The sequence below is a fragment of the Hetaerina americana genome, unplaced genomic scaffold (genome assembly GCF_022747635.1).
Source record: "Hetaerina americana unplaced genomic scaffold, ioHetAmer1.1.p SCAF_2, whole genome shotgun sequence".
Taxonomy (NCBI): domain Eukaryota; kingdom Metazoa; phylum Arthropoda; class Insecta; order Odonata; family Calopterygidae; genus Hetaerina; species Hetaerina americana.
Genome location: NW_027286763.1, coordinates 3285532 through 3305654, shown reverse-complemented (window position 1 = coordinate 3305654; position 20123 = coordinate 3285532). Strand labels below are relative to the sequence as shown.

General features: G+C 38.6%; 1 protein-coding gene across 2 annotated transcripts in view; it reads right to left on the bottom strand.

The window, feature by feature from the left end:
* The window catches only part of krz (beta-arrestin protein kurtz), a 66655-nt gene that overhangs the window by 16307 nt on the left and 30225 nt on the right, over positions 1-20123 (bottom strand). The window contains exon 10 of one of the 2 annotated variants that reach the window (XM_071584752.1): positions 19865-20008. The exons of the other annotated variant lie outside the window; for it this stretch is intronic. Within the exon in view, the coding sequence (XP_071440853.1) occupies positions 19865-20008 (144 nt within the window). The remainder of the gene's footprint in view (positions 1-19864; positions 20009-20123) is intronic. 2 annotated transcript variants of the gene reach the window in all.

Here is a 20123-nt window from a genome sequence, read left to right as displayed (position 1 = left end):
CATTAATGCAGTTGAATGAAACCATGCATTTCATGTGTAGTTTGCACACTGGCATCTGTTATTAGCATCATATTGGAAGAAATGAACTTGGTTAAAAAGCACATCGACATTTTCCACACACAAAAAGTCAACCGTTATTTCTGGAGGTTCTGTTCTAACATGGCAAAAGGTCAATATTTATTTTAAGATAAAATTATTATCATTTTAACTTTTGGCTATTGATAAATAGACATGAATTTGCCACCTTATTGACTGTAATATCATTTTTACATATTCTATTTAATTTTACATCTATTTATGGTGATCCCTTAAAAAGTGCAAAATGAATTTTCACTGCATTTCCTTATTTTAATTTTTCCAAACATTAACTGCAAAGATATTTTGAAAGGTGAAACTATAGAGCATACTTCCTTCTCAAGTAAAATGGGAAGTACTGTACAGTAAGAAGGGCACCTCCTTTTCCTATGCCAAGTATTGTTCAACATATTCCTTAAAAGTACCACATTAAAAACCCAGAGACTATAATAATTTAGGCACAAAAAATCGTTATTTATTATTATTCACATAAATATTCTTAAAAATCTATCTGATAATTCAAAAACCTTAATGTTAAAATGGCTGTTCAATTAGAAATAACCATAATTTAAAATTTTATTTTGTTACATTGCTAGTTCAATGGGTTATGTTTGTGTGACACATGCGTCATTGATTTGACTCCAGTATTGCATTAGCAGCAGCGGTTGCAAGTTGAAGCACGTTCAGTTCGCTTTCAGAAGCAATGGAGGAGGCACACATTGCAGCACTGAAATGTTCATTTTGACTGAAGGAATTGTCAGCCAAGGCCTACGCAGCAATCCAACATGAAGCTTACAGAGAGTGTATTCTTCTCAATAGCACAGATTTATGCTTCCATAAGCTTTATAATGTTTAAAGAAGGAATATCAATTTCAAAGGAAGTTTCAACACAAGTTCTAGACACTCTTCTAATGGAAGTAAATTACTACTGCTGCTTTCTTATGGAGAGAAGATGCTCAAAGGCTTAATTAGACTACCATTATAAACATTGACAATTTCTATTGTGCACCATCCACCTGTTGGTAACCGGAAAATCAAACGTGAGGTGTGTCTCTGCACAGAGTGGATTCCACGGCTGATCCTATTCGAATAACCAAGCATTTGCCACCAGGTCTGATCACAGTCTATGCCACCCGAAGATTGGGAGTATTTCGAATTGTTTGCCACGGCCGATGAAACTTGGCTACATCATTTTGATTCCGAGGGCAAACAGCAAAGCTCTTCGGAAATCTCTGCTACCACCACACCATAAAAAGCTTAAGTGGTAGTTTCTGCTGGGAAACTTATGGTCACATAATTTTTCAATGTTCAAGGAATGACGTACCAAATAGTCAAACCAGCTAAACACACTGTAAAATTTGTTGTCTCAGGCGTTACTTCGTGGAATTTGCATAACATATTGAAATGTAATGAAATAATTGACTTTGTAATTCCACACACTTTATTCAAAAAAAATGTAAATAAGGAACTTAATGTAATTAAAACGTTAGCAATAAACAATGGTTATTCAGAAGATCTAATAAATAAACTTTACTTAGGAAAATAGCCTTAGGCCACATTTACAACCCCGAACATGTAAAAGATCCCACTGCCAAATGGCGGAGAATACTATATCTTGGAACTATTCCTCAAAAAATAATTAAAAGTTTTCCTAAAGAAAAAATTAAATGTGCCTTTTACAGTCGTTCATGCCTTAAGAACCTGATCTCTCACACTAAAGACAAAGTCCCCGAAAACGAATCGAGATGGTGCGGGGGCTAGCGTACTGGCTTCCCACCCAGAGGGCCCGGGTTCAAATCCCGGCGGTGTTGAATATTTTTCAGAGAAATTCCAAAGAAACTGCGGGAGATGCCGCAACAGTAACTTTTAACGGAGTCATCCGCTAATGTGCATTTCAATGCAACAATTTCAGAGCGTAAAAATCATTCGCCTTGACTGGGACTCGAACCCAGATCCCTCAATATCCGGTCGAGTGCTTTAGCCACTTAAGCTACCGAGGCGTCCTCTTAAACTCTGAAATTTTGGGGCTTTTAAAGGAACTAGATGTTATGACGAAATACCGTACATACAATGTCACATGTATTCGTAGTCGTGCGCGAGGCGCCACTGTCCACGAGGTTAAAGCCAACTTTTAAACACGTATGGTGTTTTCCCTTTGACAAATTCCAAAGAAACTGCGGGAGATGCCGCAACAGTAACTTTTAACGGAGTCATCCGCTAATGTGCATTTCAATGCAACAATTTCAGAGCGTAAAAATCATTCGCCTTGACTGGGACTCGAACCCAGATCCCTCAATATCCGGTCGAGTGCTTTAGCCACTTAAGCTACCGAGGCGTCCTCTTAAACTCTGAAATTTTGGGGCTTTTAAAGGAACTAGATGTTATGACGAAATACCGTACATACAATGTCACATGTATTCGTAGTCGTGCGCGAGGCGCCACTGTCCACGAGGTTAAAGCCAACTTTTAAACACGTATGGTGTTTTCCCTTTGACAAATTCCAAAGAAACTGCGGGAGATGCCGCACCAGTAACTTTTAACGGAGTCATCCGCTAATGTGCATTTCAATGCAACAATTTCAGAGCGTAAAAATCATTCGCCTTGACTGGGACTCGAACCCAGATCCCTCAATATCCGGTCGAGTGCATGTGACATTGTATGTACGGTATTTCGTCATAACATCTAGTTCCTTTAAAAGCCCCAAAATTTCAGAGTTTAAGAGGACGCCTCGGTAGCTTAAGTGGCTAAAGCACTCGACCGGATATTGAGGGATCTGGGTTCGAGTCCCAGTCAAGGCGAATGATTTTTACGCTCTGAAATTGTTGCATTGAAATGCACATTAGCGGATGACTCCGTTAAAAGTTACTGTTGCGGCATCTCCCGCAGTTTCTTTGGAATTTGTCAAAGGGAAAACACCATACGTGTTTAAAAGTTGGCTTTAACCTCGTGGACAGTGGCGCCTCGCGCACGACTACGAATACATGTGACATTGTATGTACGGTATTTCGTCATAACATCTAGTTCCTTTAAAAGCCCCAAAATTTCAGAGTTTAAGAGGACGCCTCGGTAGCTTAAGTGGCTAAAGCACTCGACCGGATATTGAGGGATCTGGGTTCGAGTCCCAGTCAAGGCGAATGATTTTTACGCTCTGAAATTGTTGCATTGAAATGCACATTAGCGGATGACTCCGTTAAAAGTTACTGTTGCGGCATCTCCCGCAGTTTCTTTGGAATTTGTCAAAGGGAAAACACCATACGTGTTTAAAAGTTGGCTTTAACCTCGTGGACAGTGGCGCCTCGCGCACGACTACGAATACATGTGACATTGTATGTACGGTATTTCGTCATAACATCTAGTTCCTTTAAAAGCCCCAAAATTTCAGAGTTTAAGAGGACGCCTCGGTAGCTTAAGTGGCTAAAGCACTCGACCGGATATTGAGGGATCTGGGTTCGAGTCCCAGTCAAGGCGAATGATTTTTACGCTCTGAAATTGTTGCATTGAAATGCACATTAGCGGATGACTCCGTTAAAAGTTACTGTTGCGGCATCTCCCGCAGTTTCTTTGGAATTTGTCAAAGGGAAAACACCATACGTGTTTAAAAGTTGGCTTTAACCTCGTGGACAGTGGCGCCTCGCGCACGACTACGAATACATGTGACATTGTATGTACGGTATTTCGTCATAACATCTAGTTCCTTTAAAAGCCCCAAAATTTCAGAGTTTAAGAGGACGCCTCGGTAGCTTAAGTGGCTAAAGCACTCGACCGGATATTGAGGGATCTGGGTTCGAGTCCCAGTCAAGGCGAATGATTTTTACGCTCTGAAATTGTTGCATTGAAATGCACATTAGCGGATGACTCCGTTAAAAGTTACTGTTGCGGCATCTCCCGCAGTTTCTTTGGAATTTGTCAAAGGGAAAACACCATACGTGTTTAAAAGTTGGCTTTAACCTCGTGGACAGTGGCGCCTCGCGCACGACTACGAATACATGTGACATTGTATGTACGGTATTTCGTCATAACATCTAGTTCCTTTAAAAGCCCCAAAATTTCAGAGTTTAAGAGGACGCCTCGGTAGCTTAAGTGGCTAAAGCACTCGACCGGATATTGAGGGATCTGGGTTCGAGTCCCAGTCAAGGCGAATGATTTTTACGCTCTGAAATTGTTGCATTGAAATGCACATTAGCGGATGACTCCGTTAAAAGTTACTGTTGCGGCATCTCCCGCAGTTTCTTTGGAATTTGTCAAAGGGAAAACACCATACGTGTTTAAAAGTTGGCTTTAACCTCGTGGACAGTGGCGCCTCGCGCACGACTACGAATACATGTGACATTGTATGTACGGTATTTCGTCATAACATCTAGTTCCTTTAAAAGCCCCAAAATTTCAGAGTTTAAGAGGACGCCTCGGTAGCTTAAGTGGCTAAAGCACTCGACCGGATATTGAGGGATCTGGGTTCGAGTCCCAGTCAAGGCGAATGATTTTTACGCTCTGAAATTGTTGCATATTTTTCAGAGGTATCTCGATCCCTACTTGAGGTGCTTTGTGGAGGGCACTTTGAGTGAGCACGCCGTCCGTCGGATGGGACGTTAAACTGCGGACCCCTTGGCGCCTTTTGTAAAGAGCAGGCTAATGCCGACGCCGGGTTTCTCTCCACCCTTCATCCTTTCCTGTCCATCCCTTATGGCAAAAATGACCTCAGCTGTCGGTCGCCTCCCCTAAATACTACTACTACTACTACTACTACGAGAGGAGTGGAGTGTATGAGTTAAAGTGCTCGGATTGTAGCACAAAGTATATTGGGCAAACAGGACGGAAATTTAAAGAAAGGATTAAAGAACACCAAACGTGTAAAAAATAAGAACATAACATCCCTCTTTGCAAAGTACCTCATCGAAAGTGACCACAAAAGTGACTTTGTGACAATAATTATTCATTTTGAAGAGAAAGGTCAAAGGCTCGATGCTTTGGAGCAGTTAGAAATTTTGCAATGTGTCCGTTGGAAAGATGATCTTGCCAACGAAATTTTATATCCCTCTCACTCCCCACTCCTAGACCTACCACTCTTCTAAATCAAAAATGTAATTCTCTTTTCTTCCCAGCTACATTGTAACCGTATTTACCCCTCCAACCTCCCTCTCTGACCAACCCCCCCCCCCCCCCCGCCTCCTATGATCAGAAGGTATGTATAGCCAGCATGCTTCTATGAGGACCACCTGATGATGACGTTCAACGTCGAAACCTGGGTCGTGTTTTTTAAATAAAGTGTGTGGAATTACAAAGTCAATTATTTCATTACATTTCAAACATACTGTAAATGGAGCAGACTATTGGAATAGATGGCAAATTTTCAGATGCCATGTCAACCACAAAAGGTCACATTTCAAAGCAAGATGCTTCATCACGATAATGCACGGAGGCCCATTGCAATTCTCGCCGCTCAATGTCTCATTGAAAACATCAGAAGTGGGGCCCTCATTCTCTCTTCCGTACAGACTGTGCTTCTGCGACTCCATGTGACTTTTCCCGGGCCCCAATTTGAAGAAACACCTCCACGGCAAGTATTTTACATCATGAGAAACAAGCATATGGGTGAACTGAGCCTGTCTCAGTTTCTAGTTTTTTAGGGGAGGCGATTGACAGCTGAGGCCATTTGCACCATTGGGGATGCATGGGAGAAGAAGGGTGGAGAGAAGTCTGGCATCAGCATTAGCCCACTCTTATCGAAAGGCACCAAGGGGGTCCGCAATTCAACGTCCCATCCGATGGATGGCGTGCTCACTCCAAGAGCTCTCCACAGAGCACCTCAAGTAGGGATCGAGATACCTCTGAAAAATATCTGTCGGCAACAGGATTTGAACCCGGGCCCTCTCGGTGGGTAGCCTTGTGTGTTAGCAACCACAACATCCCAATCCCCAGGGGGCCTGTTTTGACTTAAACAGATGCAATACTCGAGTCAAATCAATGAAACTAGAACCATGCGTAGAATGAACATTAAGCTAGCAGTAAAAACAAAATGTTGGCAAAAGAAGTTAAGGAGAATAAAAAATGTTTGATCACTCTTTATATGAAGAGGACTTAAAATTAACATTGGCAAACAATATTCTAATGCATAGAGCAGAGAAGATCCCCCACACATATCCTTTCACCTTTCACTAACAACTAGTTAACTTGATGACAGATAGAAATTTACATGTATTTTTTTAATATCCCAACAAACTCAAAAAATAGGGCATTCTGTGTGACTAGAGGCTATAAATATACTTTAGAAATATTTTATATTCAGCCTACCCTCTTTTAAAAAATATAAAATTTGCTCCATAAATGTACAAGAGTCACATTGATCAAATTGGAAGGCATTGAGATGCAACGGCAAGGTTGCAATTGTTTGCGGCAGGGTGTGAAAGTGAATGAATCCAGTACTCAACGGAGTGTTAAGAAGTCCATTATCATGAGGTCATCTAAAGTTAGAGGATATCCTTTCTCAAAGCCATATCATTCATTCCAAACCTATAATAATAATTCTCCTTCCACTAACTCACAAAACATAGATGTACACTTGAACAACAGAATCTTTCAGTTTCAGGACACACATCCAGACTTAAGCAGTACCAGCAGAAATATTGGTGGTGTATCAGTTACTGAACGAATATATTTTTTGAGAGTACTTTTCAGCCTCCTCCACCATCTCTCCCATTCCCTACACATATTAAAGTTTAGTATTTCCCAATGTGAATAACACACAGCACAGCCCATTCACAATCAACAGAGAAGTGTCAGTTGATGAGAGCCATCTATGGACGGCTGAGATTGAATGCACATCCTATGTTTGGTAAAAAAACACACACAATCAATGAGGAAAAATACTCTAATTTTGTATAGATGACAAAATAAACGTACATTTCCATTATAAAATTGTAACCATAAAATTTCTTTACAATTCCCAGGGCAAAAATTTTAACTTCTCACGTTTCTTGAGAGTCAGATATGTTGCATTGCAAAGTGAAACCCCTCAAAGGAGGATTCAGTTTGTGGGTACAATATCCAATTAGTTTTCAACACTGTACTTAGAGCACTTTCTTAAGACAATATGCTGTTAAACATGATAAACACCCTATATCATTATTAACATTTTAAATAAACTTATTACTCACAGAGACAGCAATCTGGAGGCCAAAAGAACACTCAATTAAAATACAGTCTATCAATTATAATGTTTTGCCTTAATGCTTACTACGTATTTGAAAATTTAAATAATCTTAATAAAAATAATACAAGTTTTCAAACAGCTAATGTAAAACCTAGTTCTAACAGTGTGATTTATCTTACTAAACAAATTCTTAAGACTAAAGATAGTTCAACTGAAAAATCATAAAATTATATTTTTTCCTCAGCCATGCAAAAACACACAATTAAAATAACTAATGTGGCAATAGTTAAAACATTGACCTATTGGGCAATGCAAATGTGACCTGAATATGTCATGCTAGAAACTAGTTCCCATGGAGAGGTTAAATTTTAATTACTACACCACAAATATCTTTTCTTACTGCAAATAAATGCAACTATGAATGATGTTAGCCGCAATGGTAACATGAAAGAATAACTCAAATTGGCCAAAAGCAATAACTTATGAAGCAAAACAAAAAGTGGTCAACTCCCTATTCGTACCTTTCCGTTTACTCAAGCATGAAAAAAGCAAAGTTTCACACCTGGTATGAGCTAGAATTAATTAAACCACTAACTCAGGAGAATGTCAAGAATACCCTTAAATCTTTAAAACCTGAAGTAAAGCTCATTCAGCTGCATTATTTGAAATTTACTCCTTATTTAATCTGCTAACAATCAAGTACCAAAGAAGTTAACTGAAAATATTATGAGCTGGCCCTAATGGTCACATCAAAGTATTTTATTGATGCTGAAAGTTGCCCGAGACTAATTCAAAATTGCTCACTCATAAGTCGCGTTGATTCAAAGCCTAAATCAAAAAAATCATACGATTAATTTTTTGATCATAAACTATCAATGCATGAAATTCTAAATACATGAATCCGCCTAATAGCTCAATCACTCTCGGTAAAGTTGATTTTCTTGGTACCCACAAGGATGATCCATGTTCAGGCTATCTCCAATCTTTTTCCTGAAGCCCAAAAATCACAGTAATTAACTCAAAGGTTGTTTCGATAGACGGGGGTAGCATTCACTTTAGCCGCGATGGCTGGGGCTACCGAGAAACATGCCGTGCCCTAAGAGATCACATGCCCGTGTGAAGCACAGAGGGGCCAAAGCAACAGGGAATGGAATCCCAGTCCTCTGGCCAAATTCTCTGCCCAGTGGCTACCATATTGCCCACCTTTAAGGTGATCCATCCTCCTTTTTTATGCAAAATATGTGCTCTCACACAATTTGGGCTTCCAATGAACTGCCTTTTAAATGCATTTCCAATGCCCACAGAGGTGAACTACTTTAACTAATATTAATTTTCAAGACAGTGGCTAAATTATGTGAAGCATCAAGGCATCAGATTTACCTCAATTCATGATCATTTCCATATTAAACTGCGACACTATCAACAGAGCCCCTTTGCAATGGGGCTTTGAGGCCAACGATGGATTGGGTGGAATTTGGAACTGGCTTGCCTTTTAACAAAACAATTTATGCTTATTATTGTGACAATGAGGAGTTGTAATGGAATGATAAAACCAGAAAGCCTTGATGCAACTTTATGTACTACATAAAACACAAGTGAACAAAGCAGAAAAGAAGGAAATAAAAAATATGGAAAATTCTAGGACCAAAATTTGAGAATGGAAATTGGAAGTAGAGACGGACGTTGGCTCTTAATGAAAAGACAGAGAGAATATTGAAGAAGATGAGAGAAGCCCATTATGGACATATGATCAGGATGGACAAGAAACTACTGACTAAGAGAAAATTTGACTTCTTGGACCAAATCCCAAGAACTCAAATGACATGGATCTCACCATTAAGACAGAGCAGAAGGAAATGAGGATGAGAGAGCAAGGCATCGGGAAACCACATGCATTCAGGGAAATACTCGTGACTTTCAGGGCTTTGAAGAGATGATTAAAAAAGAAAGGCGGGATATGAAAAGAAGACAGGAAAGAATGAAAATATACTAGGTGGACAGAAGGGATGGAAATCATGAAAACGCTATTTTACGTAGTTCAAAGACTGGATAATCAAAGGCAAAAAATGAAGTATGTGGTGGTATCGTATGGAAAATCATAAATGTATAATAAAACCAGTCGGACACAAAATATAAAGGAAATTTTTTTCTCTGCTATAACTTCCAATATACCGTATTTTCCCATTGATAACGTGTGTGTTATCTATACAAAAATGTTCATTTAACAGAAAAAAATGACGATGTGCGTTATGTAAAATGAAAATTAAAAAATCCCAACATTTACATACCTATGTACACCATAATTTAAAGATGAGTCTCGCAAGAATCAATTATTTTGGAAGCATGCCTTTCTAAAGACATTCTAATTAATACAGATCTTCTACTGTTAAAGTTATTTCATCTATCTCAATCTAAGAGAAAAAGAAGAAAAATATAATTTCTATTCTTCATTTAATCTAATACATAGTACTTCTATATTCTAATACATAGTACTTCACATATACGTAGAGTACGTTGTATCAAATACACGTACGTTTAATTACATGCCAGGATAGGTAGATCATTCCCATCCAAGAAATTCTTCACCTTAATCACAATTAAATGAATTAAGTGCATTTATTATCTCTTCAGGTACATCACTGAGTTCACACTCAGAAGTAAACTCTTCCTCGATCTAGCTCTAGCATTGGCATTGAAATAACGGCTTGTGAATATTGTTTGTTTTTTATCCTTCTGTAGTTGTAGTTAATTTCAGTCACCTGGCTCAAATCTTCTGCATACCTATGGTAGACATGCAATTATGATTCTATGTATTCATTGGTTGTCACCATCTATTTGAATATGGATATAGACATATTTTTACACACGATATATGTATATACACACACACAGATGCACGGCATCTACACACGTTCAAGACAACTATGAAGCTCTGGGCACGCGGTATCTATACAAATTCAAAGAGAACTATTAAGTTCTGGATGTGCGTTATCGATGGGAATATGCGGTACTTCCATTTCCTACCTTTACTAGAGAGGACTTGAACATTCAATAATCAACATCTCTAACACATCAAATGATGCTGGAATCAATAAATTCCAACTCTTCACTGCCGTAATCTTGTCAACTTGAAATAATGTGGAATATGAACATGTTGAATGTGTGTGTGTACACATGCCACAACTTACTAATATTTTCATATAGAAATTATGGAACATTCACTCTAAATTTAATTCATTAAAACGTGGTATTTTTAGTTATTTTCCTTCTCAGACAGCATATTTTAATATCACCATGCAGCAAATGGATAACAGCTATACCATGCAAAAATATGCCGCGGTCTTGCCAATATACTACCTTGATCAAAAATTTCCCGGAATTTATTCAGAAAATTAAAAATACAAGTTTATTCATCTAAATCTATATTGTCCCCTTCAAAGTAATCCCCATCGACTGCAACACACTTATGCCAGCGCTTGATCCAATCCTCGAAACATTTTTTATATTCGGTTTTCGGTATGTCCATCAGTGCTTCCTGCGATTTTTCCATTACTTCCTCTCGGCTGCTAAAACGCGTTCCCCGTAATGGTTTTTTAACTCGATTGAACAGAAAGAAGTCACAGGGAGCCAAATCAGGTGAATTCGGTGGCTGTTGGATGGTATTTGTTGCATTTTTCGTCAAAAAATTACGAATAATGATAGCACTGTGCGACGGTGCGTTATCATGGTGCAAAATCCACGAGTTTTCTGCCCACATTTCTGGTCTCTTTCGGCGAATTGCTTCACGCAAACGTCTCATAACGCCCAAAAATAATACTCTTTGTTTACTGTCTGGCCTTCTGGCAAAAATTCATGATGCACTACACCGTTGTAATCCATGAAAACCGTCTGCATTGCCTTCTTTTTTGACTGAAAACGACGTGGTTTTTTTGGTCTCGGCTCATTTGGTGAACGCCATTCACTTGCCTGATGTCTGGATTGCGTGTCGTACTCATAAACCCACGTCTCGTCTCCAGTAATGATCCTTTTGATGAATGTGGGATCGGATTCAGCCTCGCAAATCATGTCTTTTGCGACGTCAACACGGTCTCTTTTTTGCATGAAATTGAGGTCTTTTGGCACCAACTTTGCTGCTACACGACGGAAACCCAAATCATTAACCACAATGTCTTGGGCGGATCCATAGGCAATGTTCAAGTCCTCCGCTATTTCTCTGATGGTTAATTTGCGGTTATTGACCAACATTTCTTTTACTTTATCAATTTTTTCACCGACTTTCGATGTCGATGGTCTGCCACTGCGTTCATCATCTTCGATTGACTCACGACCACTTCTGAACCGCTCGTGCCACTGGTAAACGACCGTTTTTTTTAGAGAATCGTTGCCGAAACACTTTTCCAACATTTCCAACGTCCGTGCGCCACTAAATCCATTTTTTACGCAAAATTTAATACAAGTTCGTTGTTGCAAATTTAAATCCATTTCTGAAATTGTAAAAAATCGCCAACACACACAGAGATAGATGTACTCTTGGCTACGTAACTTTTGCAAATGTCAAGTTATGACACTAAGATTTAAAGGGAATATCAACAACAGATGTACCAATTTAACAAAAAAAACAGAACTCAAATCGGAACGATGGGAGCGCCACACGGTGGTTATTCCGGGAACTTTTTGATCAAGGTAGTAATCTGGAAACTAGTGGAATTTCATTACTATACACATTCAAATTATATGGGAGCAAAACTGTAGCAAATAATTTAGCCATAGTGAATTAATAATTTTAGAAGCTATAATACACGATACCTTAGAATATATTGCTCAACTTATATTAAATTCATAAATTTAACATGATTTTATTAAAAAATTAGTTTTAACAGTTAACCAGCCTTAAGATTTTTACTTGAGGTGGAGAAATTCCAAAAATTTTCACAGCCTAAGTTAAAATACACAGGTTCTCATTAAAATTTTATGGCAAATAACAAGTAAAATAGTCTCATGTGAGTAACTAGAGGGAGTATGGCCTAGCTGAAAGCCATGAAAATGAAATAAACCATGGTGAGCAACTGTGTACCCAAATAGCATACTGGAGTTAAGTCAAGGAGAGGAGATTCAACGATAGGGGGACACAAAAAGAAGAAAATAAAATAATACAATGCAACAAATACTTGCTCATCTCCTTGCTACTGACTTACTCAGTCAGCCAGTAGCAAGAAGATGGGCAATGGGATTTTTAGAAAGAGAAACCACAATCAGCTGACTGCTCACCAGTCAACTATGCAAGCAGCATGCATACACCCCCAGAAAATGTTGAATTATTATGCCAAACTCATTTAAAGGGTCATGTATCTTGTTCAGAAAAAACTATTTCCCCAAAAACCATTTTTCATAATGGAGGGAGTTATGAATAAAAGAAAAATGTGGAAATGGAATGATAAAATTACTCTTGAGAGTCGGTACAGCAGAAACATTTATCATAGGTTAGGAAAAAATTTACCATCAAGACTATTGGCTTACAACATAAAAATGCACAAAATCTTGTAGTGCAATCAAAGGAAGAGCAGATTTACAAGGCAACTAATAGATATAGTCATGAGGTAAAGAAATGGCCTTCTTACTGCACACCAGGAGGTTTACTTAAAGAACCAACATGAAAGCAATGGATACACGAAAATAATGAATTCAAAATCCGAAAATTAAAGGAAAGATTAATGCATAAAGTTTTAAAGCAAAACACTAATAATACTTAATACAATACTGTATATTTGAAATTAACTAGTTTACAGGTAATACAACTTAGACTGAAAGTTGTAATTGCTATGATTTAACTTTTAAAAATGTGAGAGAAACTAGGAGAAGTTGAATGGCAATGCAAGTGCATTAAAGCAATAATTATTCTGAGCGTTTAATAAATATGTAGAAATATAAAATAAAGCAGTAGAATCAACAAATGATTAGACACTCAGAGCATCTCATCTCATGACTTCACTACTTGCACTTTCTCGATGTGCTTTCAACATAAAGGCTTCTCCAAAAAGGTGCCACCGCAGAGAGCTAAAGTTATCGGTAAACCATCATCTTTTATTTTATATATACAGGTGAATTGTACCTATGTTTTCTTTAATATAAAAAAATGCCACAAATATTTTACAAAGGAAGTTTTTAAATAAGGTACACTTTTTTGGGTTTTCATAGAGCAAAATAAGCAATGAGACCTGGCAGCTGATACCATATTCTGGTCATATACTTTCTCGAAGCTAACATAAGTTTCGAAAAATCAACAAATGGTGTATAACTTTTGCTAATTACTTCAAAAGTAGATATGAAAAAAATATAAAAAGATCAATTAAATAAGATAGGTACAAAATACTGGTCTAAGGATCACTAACAAGAACCTAATGATGAAACAATATGCAAAATGCAAACTAACCCAAAATTATGTCTTGAAATGAAATGAATAATTTAAGCATAAGCAAATATAACAAATACTAGGTCTGTACAACATATATGCGAGTAGCCTTTCCAAAAACTGATTAACGGGTCACAATCGATGAAGCGTCGAGTGACATTTGTGAGAAGTGAAACCCTGCCTTGCACGTGGCCCTACCCTGACTCGTCTCCACTCAAGAGCAATCCTTGCCTCAGTTGAAACGAAGGTGTTTAAGAACAGCGCATATGCATTTACTTTTGCGTTATTCTCAAGAAGAGTGCAAATGAAACTTGTGAAATGGCTCAAAGAGGCATTCGTCAATGAATCTATGAGTTGGGCACATTGGTATAACTGCTTCCAGTCTGGACAAACCACGACCGATGAGAAACCAAGAAGTGGGTGACCATTGAAATCCAGAAAACGTCCACTTGAACACTGTGCATGATTTAGTGCAAGCAAACCGTGGGTTAACTGTCAGGGAGAGTGCCAATGAAAGAGGACTGAGATTGAACGGGCAGCACCATATAAAGGGTTTTTATTATTAGGTAATCCACCGGTTTAGGTAGGTTTTGGATGGACACAACTACCAAATAAATATTTTGTTATTCCAAAACAAACACCACCAGACATCGTACAACAACAAGTTCCCCTTCATCTCCGAGTACTTCCTTCCTCCCTTCATCCCACCAAACATCCTTATTCTATTCCTGCCCACTCCTCATTTGCCCAACATTCTCCCCTCAGGCTTATCCCTTTTCATACCTCACACATTGCTTAGTGAGTTGACTTTAAAATTTTCTGTTGACAATTCAAGTTATTAAATGAAGTCATTACAAAACTGAAAGTGTGACACATGATATAGCAATGATACTATTATAAAATATTAAAGTCAGATAAATATTCTTATTAATCATTATACCCGATTATAAAGATACCTTTTTGTTATAAATGAGCCTTTTGCTTGCAGTTACTTTATGTGTGCACTAATGGTATAATTATAATAATATACAGTGCAAAAACAGTACAGGTGATGACCTTAACACCCTCCGCCACAGGCCCTTGAGGTGGCTTGCGGTGTATTATGTAGATGTAGACTGCTTTATTTCCTTTTTTCGGAAAAGTCTTCCAGCCAGATTCTTCCTGTATTCCAGATTCCTTCCTGGTTTTGCTTTGCAAGGTTTTCGTGAGATTACAATTGAGGAAGCCTTGCCTCTCCTGCTGCTGGGCACGACACACAGCTGATTGGGCCGAGTCCCATAGTTGCCAGGACTGATATTCTCTACACCATCCATCATTAAAGTCTTGGGATAATTGAGGCAGCTTCCTGTTGCCTTCCTCAATAGTGTTTTTAAAGTGACACCATCACTCAATGGCCACCACACTGGTGTCTGATGCCTTCGGTGCCGCCTCACTGAGGAACAGACGCTGCATGGACTACCTTTCGTCTGGCTCCTAACCTTCGACCTATCTGGCATGGGTGACCCTACCAGGAGCAATTATTATTACTCCCGCCAGCACAGCTCTAGGGGTCATCGGAACGCACAAGCCCTTCCACCACGTCAAGGTTGTAGTCCATGGGAGGGTATATGTATAGAGGTTATGAGAAGGTGAAAACATGCTTTGTGAAAGAGAGCACCAATGTGGAAAAACAAGATTTGGTGCTCTCATCACGACAACGTACTGGCGCACACATCATTGATTGTGACAGAGTTTTTGGCCAAAAACGGCACACCGGTGATTCCCCGGCCACCCTACTCTCCAGATCTTGATCCAGTGGACTTTTAAATATTCTCTAAGTTGAACTCCACCTCGGAAGGATGGCGATTTGGAACTATTGAAGACATCCAACAATATTGCACCGCAGACTTAAAATGCTATGCCAAAAGAAATGTTCCAGTTGGAATTCAAAAGCTGGAAAAAACATTGGAAGCTTTGTATTGGCAGCCGAGGTCTGTATTTTGAAGGAGATAAGCACGATCAAAGGGTAACTAATAAAATCAAGTATTTATTCAAAGAGTCTCGTATTTTTTGGAACAGACCTAGTATTCCCGATTCTGACATCCATTCAGGGCAATATAAGAAAGAGACATACCAGTGGATCCCTATAGTGTAGTATATATATATATATATATTCAATATCTAATGGGCCTTAAGCAGTATTTTTGCTTTTTTATGTGAAAGTACATGTTTTCCAGGGCCACGTAATTTTTCCAACAGTCTCATCTTCTTTTGAAAAATTACTTTTTCTTAAATGCAACAATTTCGGAGTGTAAAAATCATTCGCCTTGACTGGGACTCGAACCCAGATCCATCAATATCCGGTTGACGGCTTTAGCCACTTAAGCTATCGAGGCGTCCTCTTAAACTATGAAATTTTTGGGGCTTTTAAAGGAACTAGATGTTGTGATGTGAATACCAAACATGCAATGTCACCGGCATTCGTATTCGTGCCAAGGCGCCACAGTCCACGAGGTCCCCAAAAATTTCAGAGATTAAGAGGACACCTCGGTAGCTCAAGTGGCTAAAGCACTTGACTGGATATTGAGGGATCTGGGTTCGAATCCCAGTCAAGGCGAATGATTTTTACACTCTGAAATTGTTGCATTGTTGAAATGCGCATGACTCCGTTAAAAGTTACTGTTGCGGCATCTCCCGCAGTTTCTTTGGGACTTTTTCTTAAATAAATTAACCTTTTCGAAAATAACTTTTTTTACATCGTACATGTTATGAATACTGAATCAAAATTACATATAAACCCTTTTAACGCCAGCATTCACACCTGCTATGTGCAGCTAATGCCACATTTTTTAAAAGTACATTTTCAGAGAGAAAGTTATATAAAATCTATTAATAATATTCGGATGTCAAATTTCTCTATTTATGCTTTCCAAGTTTAAAGGATACGTGATACAATTTAATCCTCTTATTTTCAGTCCATTTAAATTTATGAACACATTGACAAGAGTTTTGGAGGGTAAACAAATATATACAGGCAGACCAGCTCGTGGCATATTTTGATTATACCCCAATAGATACCCCAAGAGATCAGCCCACTGACACTAAAAGGGCTAAACAATCTAGAATATGTCAGAAGGAATGGTAAGCAAAACTACAAAAGCAAAACGTCATTCAACGGGACTAATTCCTATGGCAAACAAGAAAAACACCCACAAAAATCATTACATATGATGAACTAGAATTAGGTACACAGAGATGACTCGTGACAAAACTGGGACTCACCAAACTAATGACACCATCACTTCATGGCTCCTGAGTCTAACAAAGAAATGCCCCGTTTTTTTGCCAAAATTTTACAGACCTAGTGAATTTGCGGGTCATCTTTTCCTAGTTTCCAAGCTTTATAACTTTTTGGATCCCATATCTTTCTGTGAAGGAAAATGTGGCATTGTGACAGGAATTTGCCACCCTTAATATCCTGTTACTGCATGAATTTCACATGCCTCGTACTAAGTGAGCTCCACCATGACCTATCAAAGTTCATCATTTCGGTTGTTTATCATTCACAGCCTTACTTCATTATTTTCAGCCAAAAAACAAATAGCATGTGTTCAATATGAGCATTTTTCCAGTTGGACAACCAATCGACATGTAAAAGCACTTTCTTACTGTTGGCATGAATAAGAGAACTGATGCGGTAGCATCTTGGTTTGGGAAACAACCAAGAACATGTGCAAACAGTACATTTTCTTAAGCTGTAATTCCACCCAGGATTTAAGTATATAGTTGAGGCATTGAGGATTTTCAAAGGATAAGTTTTGCGTTTGACATAGCTTCACGGTGGAGGATTCTAACAATGCAAACGGCATTACTACAAAGCAGGGGCCCTTCAAGTGTGTGCTGATAATGCTTTCTGGAATGCGCAACACATATTCACTCTTTGGCTCTTCTGGTAAGGGAGCATCTTCCTTCGTCAGACGCACAAGGGCACGGCAAGCATCAAGTCGAGGACATAAGTCCTTAAAGTGCTCCTTCAAACCTTCACAATGCGACTTCACGTGCGAGGAATCCCATTAAAATAGCTGAATCCCATCAAAATATCTCAGACACTTGCGCTCTCTCTTAATACACTAGAAAAGATGCTGTTGGTAGGGGTCCAATGAGGACTTCACAAAGCGGTAGCCAATTGACACAAACAGATTCTGTAGCTTGCGCCCTCTGCTGCGGGCGATTACTACACATACCTTTCATCACCACGCTTAAGGTTAATGCACTGCTCCTATTGGCATTATATTCAATATCATTTAATTTTTGCTATTGGCTAAACTAAAAAGAACACTTCGGAGGGCAATGGTTTGTTTACAAGTTGTGAAAGAAAACATAATGGCTCTGTGAATTTGAATGCATGAAACATTGTATGTGATTAAGAAATGTTTAATGATACTTGGAAAATGATTTAGATTCCTGACAGCCAATGGAATGAATTTCAGGTAAAAAAATGAATACCATTACAACTAAAAACTGATGCAAAGCAGGCAATGATTATGGCTATGAGGCAATGAGAAATTATAGCCAAACCTATAACAGGGCTCCTTATTGTCTTATCTTAAATATCTACTGATTCGTATGAGAGAAAGGTAGTGACTTCTAAGTTGATTTTAAGTGGCACTACAGTAAAGTTACAAAACATTGCAAAGTAATGGAATCAGGCATGCTCCAGAGGTGGTCTAAAATGTTCTAAGTTTATTGATATTTGCTCATCCATATTAATCCCTTCAAACCACACAATTGAACACTGCTCACTATTCATCACAAAAGTATCTATTTTACAAATCTGGTCTTGCAAATATAATTTCCATAAAAATTCTTTAATAAAAAAATAATTCATGGCAACAACGAAGAAGCCTTTTTTCTAGTCACAAGTGACAGAGCAAGAAACAAGTGCAATGAAAACATATATCAAAAATCGTTAGCCTTTTGTTCATCTTGCGCAACTCATGACTATTGCATACAACCCCATTGCTTAGAGAGATGGAGTTCAGTTATACAATATAGGTTTCTGTGAATAAGGACTGCACCTGAATAGGAAGTGCATTATTGCATGTGACCAACAACTAGAGTGGAAAGTCGACAAGGAAGACAACAGTGGCAAAGTAGTGCCCACGGTCAAGTGAGTGCGTTAGAAGTGAGAGAGGAGGTGGGGGAGTGGGGAGGGGAGGTGGAGAAGATGTGTTTTCTGTTATTCTGTGTAGCCTGTGCACTTTTAAACTCACTAACCAGGTTAAATAACAGTGCGTCGATGATTCCTGGTTCGTTGTTCATGATTTTGTCTCAGTGTATGTCTAATGTGGCTCTGTGTACTCTTGGTGATGTCGAGATTGAAATTTTCTTATTTTTAAGAAAAAGGCCCACTTGCACATCACGGGCAGTGCTCTGCTACCACTGTCTTCCCCATTGTCAAATTTTCCACCCCAGTTGATGGTCACCTCCTTAGCTAAAGTATCAGAATAAGGTATTTCTTAAATATTCAATATTGGGTATAAGATTGACATCCTATATATTCACAGCCAATCGTTAACACCATCTTTGTTTAATCTGCAGATATTGGTATGACATTGGGAATTGATATCTTCAAAATGCTATAGCTTCACATTCATTCCATACATATTAATATGTCTACAACAGTAGAAAATACAACATCCTCAATGTGGCGGACCTATTACATAGAATTCTCAATAAAAAAGAAATTTTATTGAAAACATAACCTAATTTAAATCTAAATCATCAAAATGTGCGTTGAATACCTGAAATACCTTTTAGATAGATATATTCATTTTTGAAAGACTTAAAACCTCAAGCTTAAAAATATTTCAATGAACTGTCATTGAATAAATTAAACACATGAATCATAATTAGGGTAAATTTAAGACTTTAATTACTCTACATGCTAACTGGAACTATAATTCAGTAACGTGCAAGCATTAAACCACTTCTACTCATTATATTGTAAATAAGCCGGATGCAGAGATGCATAAAACATAATGCATTAGCTTGACAAATCAACAATCAAAAGAAAGAATGTATTCATAAAAGCAAAGCATTACATCAGCAGGAGGCAAAAACTTATAATTGACAGACTCTAACTGTGCAAGAGCATTATTCCTGCAGCACTTCTGCAAGTGGAGGGAAGTGGGAGTGGTGATTAGAGCCCATCAAAACCACTCGCACCTCCTCCAAAGTAAATGACTACTCACGGAGTGCTCGATGCCAGGTTGGTGTCCTCATGCTTTAACTGGCCGTCGAGGGCAAGGCCCCACTTATCCTTATTGTCGGCCAGCAAGGGCATCAGAGTGTATACCTTAGAAAGCGTGAACCCAGGTCCTATGGGGCACCCCTCTCTGCAAAGAGGTGGTGGGAGACGGGGGGGGGAGGGAGGGAGGAGGAGGGGGGAGGGGGGAGGATGGGCCTCAGTCAACCCAAACCATCTCCCGTGCACATTACCAGGGGGGTCCA